Source organism: Oryzias melastigma, linkage group LG11 (genome assembly GCF_002922805.2).
Source record: "Oryzias melastigma strain HK-1 linkage group LG11, ASM292280v2, whole genome shotgun sequence".
Lineage (NCBI taxonomy): Eukaryota > Metazoa > Chordata > Actinopteri > Beloniformes > Adrianichthyidae > Oryzias > Oryzias melastigma.
The window spans coordinates 1729808-1740463 of record NC_050522.1 but is presented as its reverse complement, the minus strand read 5'-3'; the positions used below and the strand labels follow the sequence as shown (position 1 = coordinate 1740463).

General features: G+C 39.5%; 1 protein-coding gene across 1 annotated transcript; it reads left to right on the top strand.

Annotated features, from left to right (window-relative positions):
- Positions 1 to 1760: 1760 nt before the first annotated feature.
- Positions 1761 to 10542, top strand: LOC112136299 (sodium-dependent neutral amino acid transporter B(0)AT1). The gene is made up of 13 exons (XM_024257910.2): positions 1761 to 1881; positions 2096 to 2311; positions 5549 to 5689; positions 5796 to 5933; positions 6011 to 6192; positions 6268 to 6378; positions 6451 to 6563; positions 8238 to 8366; positions 8457 to 8613; positions 8697 to 8901; positions 8984 to 9143; positions 9781 to 9943; positions 10037 to 10542. The coding sequence occupies exons 2-13, from the start codon at positions 2113 to 2115 to the stop codon at positions 10208 to 10210; spliced, it is 1872 nt and encodes a 623-aa protein (XP_024113678.1). The 5' UTR covers positions 1761 to 1881; positions 2096 to 2112; the 3' UTR covers positions 10211 to 10542.
- The last annotated feature ends 114 nt before the right edge of the window (positions 10543 to 10656 follow it).

Here is a 10656-nt window from a genome sequence, read left to right as displayed (position 1 = left end):
GGCTCTAGGTGGGAAACATTTCTCCATCTTAAATGCTTTATATGCTGATCATTTTTTTCTTTTAGTTTTTTTAAGGTAAAACAAGTTCTCAAAAATAGAAGTAACTTTTTAGTGATTATTTTTACTTTTTTTGAGACTTATCTTTCCAGTCTCAATGTTTCTGTAGTGCACAGTTTGGCCAGCAGAGGGAGCCCCCACAGCCACTTTAGAACAAGCAGAACAGCTGACAAATATGATGAGCTGGTTGAGTGCGGAGAAACATGCGCTCTTTTGGATCACTGATTCATCATCTGTTTACTGTAAGAACATAGAACATGTTTGGTTTCCGATGTGACCTCATCAAAAATGTCATCACACAACCAAGTTGTTGTGCATCCCGAGTTTCATCTTAAACAAACCTCTAATGAAGATTTCTTGTGGGTGATGTTGTTACGAAACAGACGACCGAAACCTGTACAACTACAAAAACACTAGGAGTAGTTTGGGTAATTTTTTACTAATTTATTCTAATTTTTTTTTTTTTTTGTAAAACTGGAAAAAACAGGTTTATTTTAAAAGTGATTTAGATTGTGCCTAAAGTCCCTCTGTGAGCCTCTTTTGATCTGTTGTAAAATTGTTCCTATAGAGGTCTATAAGTCATGATGATGCTGTTTTTAACCAAAATAATAAAAATGATTTAAAAATCAGTGTTTGTCAGTCTGGACACGATGATGACGTGCACACACACACACTCACGTCTCAACCGTGTAATGATTCACAGAGCAGCTGAATCTAAAAGTGATAAACATGTTTGTGTGCAACATAAACCTATCATCTGTACAACTGCATTTAGACTTCTGATGCCCCCTAGAGGCACTCAGTGGAACTACAGCCAGTGGAGTGAGCTGTTTGACAGGAACACTGGATTCCTTTCATTCATACGTACCTCAGGATTAATTAGTGATTGATTAGATTGATCAAAGCCAAAAATATTTTTTAATTTATTGTTGTTATATTTCAACTTGTAAACTGAACAGACTTACTGCTGTTGTGATTGTAACCACTTGGCGGCAGTACAAATGTCCACATTTGTTCCCACATTTTGAAGCATAAAATGATGCTTCTCTTTACTCTTCAGGTGGAGGACACGGAAAACTAAAAACTAAAGCTTGTTTTTACCTTAAACCTGATGAAAGGTTTAATTCCTAGAAGTATATTACTGTGTATCTTCCAATAGCGGCCCCGGCGTTTATTTCAAAAGTTTAGCAGCCTGTCTTTAATTGACTTTGTTTATTAGAAACGGGCGTCTCTTCCATCACAGGCAGATGACGATGGCTAATAGGCTCATTTTGTGGTGAAATTTGGTCAAAAAATGCAGACAATCACTTAAGGATTTTATGAAATGTAAACATAGAAACATGTTTAGATCTCAATGAAAATATGGTTATAATTGATTATTATTGCATACTTTATGAGAGGATTGTTTTGTTGGCTTTTTTAAAAAAACAACTAGAGCTGCAGTAAGACAAAACAGATATATCTAATAGAACCCGAGCAGTGAATTTTATATTGCAACGCCACTTTCATTCCTCCAAGTTCTCTTTCCTCATAATCTCTTTTAATCATATAAGCTGTTTTCAGCTGAGCAGCTCATGAAGAGTTCTTCCACCAAGGAGCTGGGGGGGGGGCAATTTCAAATTCTGGAGCGTGCTCAGAGGGTCGCTGGTTCAGACACACGGTACAGTTTAAGGTAGTTATCGTAACATGATTCCACTTCCTCTATTCCTGGAGCAGCAACTGCTGCGACACTTCAGGGTACTCTGCACTTTACTGAACTCATTATCAGCTTGAGGAACACGCACCTATATGACCACGGCATTGATGACTGATCTGCAAACCCAGGTGAAAAGTCCTAGCTGACTAATACTTTTACTACTTGATTACTTTTACCTTTCTGAGGAGTTGTTGTAGGACTAGATTTTCATTCTAATAACTATTGATTTGTGGATTTGATCTTTCTGAGTGGCAGTTCATTCCCTGTTAATCTGTGAACTGATCCAGTAAAATATCAGAAACGTATGTCAGGTGCTCACGCAAAGACCAATTTCAACTCAAGCTTTCAGGTAAGTCACCATGAGACTGACGGTCCCAAACCCGGGACTGACCCTGCGGATCCCCAACTATGAAGACCTGGAGAGGATGGATAAGGAGGAGGCCGGCGACAGGCCCAAGTGGGACAACAAAGCTCAGTACATCCTGACCTGCGTGGGCTTCTGCATCGGCATCGGCAACGTGTGGCGTTTCCCTTACTTGTGTCAGAGTCACGGCGGAGGTGAGTCCACATGCAGGTGTAGGTGCAGCTTTGGGATCTTAGTTCAGTGGATCATGACAGATTTTGCTCAGGACTCGCCCTCTGACATGAAAAGTAAAAGAGAAACATTATTGATTGCATGTAAAGTTGGACGACTGATCTTTTGGCCCATTCCTGATGGTTTTATTGCTGCTCATGGTGACAAAGTCAAAGGAGATCTTTTTTTAGACCACGCTGCTCACTCCCTACTGAAGTTTTATCAAGTCTGACTTGATTCTCGGAAGTAACCAGAAATCTTTAAAGAAGCGTTACAGTCTCCGGGGCCCTAATCAACAGCTTTCAGTCTTAACCCTTTAACGACCAAAGAACAAAACAAAACAAAAATCACCAAAAAAAGGCTTTTTTTGTGGCTTATTGCCTTGTCATGGAGCCCCAAAAGATCATTGAATAAAAAATAAAAAATGAACTTAAAAAAATGTTTTTGTCTATAAAATACATAGACAGTTATCCATTTTTTTAACTTCAATTTTTAGAAACAAATTTCTGGTTAATAACTGGTGCGCACCAGTTATTAACCAGAATTATTTTTTCGTTTTTACTTCAATTTTTTAGGAAAATAGAATGTTCAGGTTAGTAATTGGAGTGCACCAGATAGTAAATGAAAAAAAATTTTTTTTTCTAAAAACTGAAGTAAAAAATAAAAATAAAAGAACACTAACTGGTGTGCATCAGTTAAAATCTATTGCACATCAGTAAATAACTAGATTTTTTTTTAACTTTATATTTTAAGAAAAAAAATTGTGGTTAGTAAATAGTGTGCACCCATTAGTAACTGAAAAGAATGTTAAAAAATGTGAAGTTAAAAAAAAAAATCTAAAAAAAAACACTAACCGGTGCACAAAATTTACTATCTGTTGCACATCAGTCGGTCCATAACTAGATTTTTTTTTTACTTCAATTTTTTAGGAAAAAGGGAAAGGGAAATCTTCAAAACTTTTAAAAACGTGTTTTCTAAATGTTGTGGAGCAGGCAGTTAAGGGGTTAAGGAAAAGCTGCAGTCGGAACTGAACACCGTACCGACTGCAAAGGTGTAGAATCCTGGGATTTCTGCATGGTGTGGAACAAAAGGAAAATCCGGCCTCTGATGTAATAAGCAGCTGTGTTCTCGGGAACTCGAACCAGGCTGTTTTTGCACAGCCTCCAGTTTCATTGGCCACCAGCCGTTAGAATTATTCCATCTTGCGACAGCTCCAGAAATGAGGCAGCTAAATCTCTCAGCGGTTTTAGAGCAGCTGAACCAGCTTCTCTCGTTCTAAAATTGACATTTTTACCACTGGAAACCCTAAGAGATTTTATTTGTGAAAACAAGACGAGCACAAATCACACTGGGGTCACATGCATAAACAGTGAAATACCTGTACATTTGAAAAAAGACTGGTTTGCTTTTATTAAGCATTAGCTAGCATTAGCTAGCCACAACAGGCTATCCCCTTGAGTTTCAAACTAACCCTTTAACACCAGAGCGCCAGTGCTTATGTTCTTTGGAATCTCTGGAATCACGCTAGTTGCATAAACTGTAGGGATGTGAGCGTTTAACGCGTTAATGCACGAGATTAACCAACCCAAATTAATGAGTTTTTTATTATTGATTCCCGGCCCTAATAAACCGTAAAAGACCAATGGAATTAGTATGTGAGAAAAACAAGACCTCTGTATTCATTTTGAACTCTTACAAAGAAAACAAACCAGGAACAAATTCAAATCAAATGTATTTCCTTTTGTATCTTCTTGGGGGAGGGGGGGTCATGACCTTTAAATATGTAACGCAAAAGCTCTACTAACATTGAAGCCACACCAAATATAGAAAGCAGGAAAAAGGAACCACTGCTGAGGATATCAAAACCAAAAACGGAGTATCATTAATTTTCTCTCAATTCTAAACAGTTCATGAGTTTCAGTTAATCAGAATCACATGATACAGCATTGTGGGGCGGCTGTGGTGCAGAGGTAGAGCAGAGCACCTCTGATCAGAAGATCGCAGGTTTGATTCCCACCTTGCCCATTCATATCTCAAAGTGTCTTTGGGCGAGACACTGAACCTCAGCCTGCTGTTGATGGTTGGCACCAGTGTTCAGCAGCGACGCCACCATCAGTATGGGTCCATGGGATCGTGACTTCTATGTCTTTACAGTTGTCAAAAAAATTGGAGCTGAAGCCTCTGTGTAAACAGGTTCAGGTGTGAAACAAACATTGAATAATGTTTAAAAATGAATCAAGAGTTTGGGAGGAGTCCATTGAGACAAGCAGAACCCCTTTGTGTTGATTTTATGGAGCATCAAAGTCAAAGTCTGAAAGCTTGGATGTTTAAGCACAAACATCTTCAGACTTTTAGCAAAGTTTAAAATAACAGGGTTTGATCATTAATATAACAGACTATATGGTAGATTTTGAATCACAACATAAGAAAATTGTTAAAGGTAAAGTTTATCTTTGATATTTAACGCAAAAAAAAACATGTTTGAATAGAGATTTGGGCGTAATTTCTGTTGTGGTTCTGCAGTCCCTCCTGTATTTTAGAAATAACCACAAAAGGTCCGGTATGGATCCACTAAAGAAGACGTTGTCACGTTAACTTGATCCATGTCTCTGCAGTGCAGATGATTTCAGGTCCAATGCAAGTGCTATGGTGACAAATTTTCCATCATCCTTCACAGCCAGTGGTTGGAAGTTGGAGCTCGGTCTAGCAGGTGTCTTTCAGTGTTGACTTCAAAATCTGGGACATCTTGTCAGTTTGTGGGGCAGCGGATAAAAATAGGCTGCAATGCTGCACGTATTGGGAACCCAATCAGACTGTTATCTTTAGACTGGGGATTGAGTTCTTAGAGCCTCTTCAAAACAATTTTTTGTTGAGCTCACTGACGTCCTCCTTGGGGAGCCGGCTACTGGATGAGGCTGCTGACTTTGTTTAAGCTTCTTGGTCAGATGAAATGTCTAAGCAGGTGGGAAGTGTCAAAAACATCCATGTCAGGACAGGATTAAGGTCTTCCCAGCAGAGTATTGCAAAGTACAAACACCTACAACGGTATCAACACATTTACATGTTTCCACCAAAGCTTTCAGTTGATGAGGTTTGCAGACGTACAGCTCAGGAATGAAATGTGTCAAGTCAGAGGGATTCTGGGAAAGAAAACTAAAGTCTGCTTGTGTTTCTGCGGCAGGTTGGTCTTGTTTTGTAACTAATCCAAGTCCCCTTTTCAGGAGCCTTTTTGATTCCTTACTTGATCCTGCTGGTCCTGGAAGGACTGCCTCTCCTGCTGATGGAGTTTGCCATTGGCCAGCGTCTGAGAAAAGGCAGCGTGGGGGTGTGGAGAGCCATCAGTCCATATCTGACTGGAGTTGGTGAGTAACGTACACCACGGAGGGCAAAGGTTACAGAGGACCTCATCACTGTTTGAGGCACAAAGTTGCAAATAAACATGTTTATGAGGGAATGTGTTGCTCTCAGGCATTGCTTCCATGATGGTCTCTTTCCTGATTGGACTGTACTACAACACCCTAATGGCCTGGATTATGTGGTACCTCTTTAACTCCTTTCAAGACCCTTTGCCATGGACACAGTGTCCCCTGACTGAAAACAGCACAGGTCTTTTAAGTTAACACAGATTAGAATTTCTCCTCCGAATTCCGGTCGTAACCTCTGACTGTTTTATGTCCCGTCAGAATACGTACCTGAATGTCAAAGAAGCTCTACAGTGGATTACTACTTTTACAGAGAGACACTGAATATCTCCTCCTCCATATCCAACTCTGGAGGTATCCAGTGGCAGATGGTGGTTTGCCTCTTTGCTGCCTGGACGGTGCTGTGCATCAGCTTCATACGAGGGATTAATACATCAGGAAAGGTGGGATGAAAATGATTAACTCACTTTGGCTAATCTCATTTTAAACCTTTTCTCTGGGTTTTTCTATTACCGTAGGCCGTCTACATCACAGCCATCCTGCCCTACATTGTGCTGGCCATCTTCCTGATCAGAGGCCTGACTCTTAAAGGCTCTCTCAATGGAATAAAGTATCTCTTCACTCCAGATGTGCGTTTCAAACCAGGATCATAAGTTTCTGCCAAAAAACAGAAAACTACAATATGGGTCTTTTTCTTGTAGGTCAACGAGTTGATGAAACCAACAACTTGGCTGGATGCAGGAGCCCAAGTCTTTTACGCGTTCAGCTTGGCATGGGGGGGGCTAATCTCCTTCTCAAGCTACAACCCTGTTCAGTAAGAGACCAACAGCAGTCACGATGCCTAAAACAATGAAAAACATGCAAATGTGACATGAGTGAGACATTAATTCACAAAAGTTCAGTGTGTTCTGGTGCATCAACATGGTTGGGACGACCCACGGTGATATGAATGAATGTTAAGAGGATTTTACATCAACATAATTCCACAGACATTGTTCTGTTTGACAGGAAATCCACCCAACCGGCATTTGGTTTAGTTCAGAGGTCTCTAACCTGCAGCTCCAGATCCACATGTTCTCCTTTATCTCTCCATTGTGGCTCCTCGGCCAAGCATAAAATAATTCATGGAGACTGCTGATCCAGACATGTCGACCGTCAGAGTCAGCAGCTCCTCCTAACAAAACTACCTAAAGAAAACAAATAAACAACGCCTGAAAACTAAGACTACCAAGATCCAAACTAAAATAACTAAACCCAGCAGAGTAAGACTGCTGAGGACAAACGGGAAAGAACAAAGAATAAATAAGTAAATACATAAAAAAGAAAATAGCATTTTTTTAAAGTAAGGTTTTCTTAATTATCATTTATTTAATTTAGATGAGTTAAATGTATAAACTGATGTTCACATAGATGATAAACTCTGTAGGTTTTTACATCCTGTTGACCTGAAGACGTCTTGTTTGATCAACTCTACCTCCAGAATGAACAGATTTACATGGAAAGAAAAACTTTGGTAAAAAGTTTGATCTTTTAGCAGTTAAAAGCACATATTATCTTATGCTGAACAACATTTGTTACAAGTTGTTCAGAGATGATCCTGTTTGGCACAGAGCAGCTTTTATTTGGAGAAAAAATTATTTGAGCTTCTGTCAAACGTAAAAAAAAAGTCCTCATATTTTGAGAGATTCTAGTTTCTTTTTATATTTTTGCTTTTTTCATGCCAAAAAGACGTAATTCATATTTATTATTTAAAAAAAGAAGTCCATGAATTTAAAATCCAGATTTCTTAAAGGTTAAAGTAAGACTGTGGCTCCTTCTAGGTTTTCACCAGTAGAAAGTGAGCCCAAATGTTTCTTCCACTGTTAAAGGTTGCAGACCCCTCATTTAGCTTTATTTCACAGACAATATTACCAGAAGTAGAACAAAGGCTAAAACAGAAGGGTTGCTTTAACATGTTTACTCCCACTCTGGAAACCAGCAGCAGGTCTGTCCCTGAGCGTCTCAGAGTCCAAGGTGATTCTATGACATCGACTCATACAGCTGTTCAGTGACTTCTTCAGACTTCTCCTCTGGTCTGTTTTCTTTCCGTACTCATAGAGCAAGACGTTTCACCTAAGCAGTCATTTTCTCCCTTTGATTCCCATGTTTCTCTCTGATCCCTCACCTGAAGTAGAACAAGGACTAAACATGTTCATGTAAAGTGCCGTTAGAGGAGAACCTGGAGTTGACAAAGGGGAAAGTTTCTGTTGACTGTCCGTTCTCTTACATAAACAGTTCCAGCTTCTGTCAGTGAAGAACATATCTCTATATTTGACAAAGTCTTAATCTGAATTTTCACTTCTAAACTCATGGACATGGTTTTTATGACGAACAAGCATTTGATTCTGTATTGTAACATTTGTAAGGCTGAACAGATGTGTGTTGTAGAGTCTAAGTCGTCTCAGAAACTGTTTTGGTCTGAATTATCTCCTGCTTGTCTTTCTCATAGCAACAACTGTATGCAAGACGCTGTGATCCTGTCAGCTGTAACCGGTCTCACTTCCATCTATGCTGCCACGGTGACCTACTCCATCATCGGCTTCAGAGCCACTCAGAATTATGACAACTGTGTCAATGAGTGAGTGTACGCACTGAGTCTTGGACCGGTTTGGTGAAGTTGTCTCTACTGAAATAATGTTGAAATATGTTTTTTTTTGTTTCTCCTCAGAAACATCATGGCTGTAACAAATGCCTTTGATCTTCCTGAAATGAGCATAAACTCAAGCAACTATGATGCAGCTTTGAGTCACCTGAACAGCTCCTACCCTGAGGCTTTTCATGAATTAGGGATCCAGAACTGTGATCTGCAGAGACTGCTCAGTGAAGTAACTGCTGTGCAGTGCATTTGTCTGATGAACTGTGACATCATCATTCCCCATCAACATCTGTACTGTGTCTGTTTGTTCAGGGAGTGGAGGGAACCGGTCTGGCGTTCATTGTTTTCACTGAGGCCATCACTAAGATGCCCGGCTCCCCCGCCTGGTCTGTGCTCTTCTTCTTCATGCTTTTCTGCCTCGGACTCTCAACTCTCTTTGGCAACATTGAGGGAGTGGTGGCCCCCTTGACAGACCTGAATGTATTACCCAAAAAGTGGCCTCAAGAAGTCCTGACAGGTATTTATGATCCATCAGGTTTACACATCAACTGGTTGGAGACTGTTTTCTAACAGAGGCGTTTTTTAAATCTTTGGTTTAGGAGCAACATGCTTAGTTTCTTTCATCATCAGCCTCCTGTTTGCGCAGCACTCAGGAATCTACTGGGTTACTCTCTTTGACAACTTTGCTGGATCTATTCCACTGCTGACCATTGGGTTGTTTGAGATGATAGCTGTCGTTTACATCTACGGCATAGACAGGTGAGTGCTTACGGCTATGCAGGGATTTGTACATTTCTTAATGTTGCTGAGGAATTATAGAAATTATAACAATTTCATGTTTCTAAACAGCACTATGCTATTTGATAGCTGTGATGGTCTTATTTGTTGACTTCACTCCTACCACACATTGAAAGATATAGACCACAACACTTTGATTGTTGTAGGGAAAACAATGGGTGGACTAGTACAACTATCTTAATCTGAAATAGACTATTTTATAAGTTCTGCACTGATCTCCAGAGTTGGGATAGGCTCCAGCATCCATGTGACCTCAAATGTGATGGGGAGGGTTTAGAAAATGATGAATGAATATTATCTGTGTTGATGCTCAGGTCTGCATTTTATGGTTTATATATATATAGCCAGCAAGTTAATACTCAGCCCTATTATTTGGCATGACTTTATAGAGTCACTGCAACAAGTCAGAAGTATAAATGTATATGTATGTATACGTATGTATATAAGTATATGATAGTTTTTTTTCAAAAACTTTAATTAATTTGAGTTTGTTGTAACTGGAGATCCAGCCTTTAAAAATATGCTTTTCTGTTGTCAGTTTAGAAAAGAAAACCCAAAGTCAGGGCTTTAATTTTAATAAAGCATTTTTCTCTGGCAGATTTAATGAAGACATTGAGTTCATGATCGGGCATAAGCCGTCACTCTACTGGCAGATTTCCTGGAGGTTCATCAGTCCTGTCATCCTTCTGATTATCTTAGTCTTTTACCTGGTCACTCAAACTCAACAAGAGCTTACCTATTTGGTCTGGGACCCCAGCTCTGTAAGTCCAGAACACCAGCTCCTGTTCCTGCACGTTTATGTTGCATCGAGCATGCATGGTAAACCTGTGCTGGTGTTGCTCTCTGATCCACAGGCAGAGTTTCCGGGTTTGACTTCCATCCCGTACCCTTCATGGATCAGCTCCATCATATTTCTCTTGGCCGGAGTCCCGAGTCTCATAGTGCCCTTGTATGCATTATGTAGGCTGGTTTTTGTTTATCTTAAGAAGAAGAGAAAATCCAGCGAGAAGACTGTCCAAATGTCATGAGCTACTCAGAAACAACAAATAACACCTTTGTTCTTACTGTGGTTTAACAAAAATAACCTTTATTGATATGTCCAGTATGATTGCTTATTTTTAAAGAAGTTCCTCAACGAGGATTGATTTGCATCAATAAGCTGTACTTATCTGTGCTAATGTTTGGTGTTGTTTAAAGTCTTCTGTAACAAAAAACTGACTTTGCAACGGAAAAATGTGGTTTTTAATCAATATTTTATATCAAGATGTGTTTATGAACGAAATATGAACGTTTTTAGATTAGTCATGAGATTTAATTTCTAATGTAAAAACACAATCTAAATAAATGTGCTTTTGCTGTATGTTTTGTACAACTTGTATAATTTCTTCCTGAAAAATACAGTGGTGGACAAAAGTGTTGGTACCCCTCAGTTAAAGAAGGACAAACCCACAATTCTCACTGAAATCACTCAAAA

Coding starts and splice junctions, on each gene's coding strand:
- LOC112136299 (XM_024257910.2), top strand. CDS start 2,113: ATGAGACTGACGGTCCCAAACCCGGGACTGACCCTGCGGATCCCCAAC. Junction 2,312..5,548: donor GTGTCAGAGTCACGGCGGAG/GTGAGTCCACAT, acceptor TCCCCTTTTCAG/GAGCCTTTTTGATTCCTTAC. Junction 5,934..6,010: donor CCTGACTGAAAACAGCACAG/GTCTTTTAAGTT, acceptor ATGTCCCGTCAG/AATACGTACCTGAATGTCAA.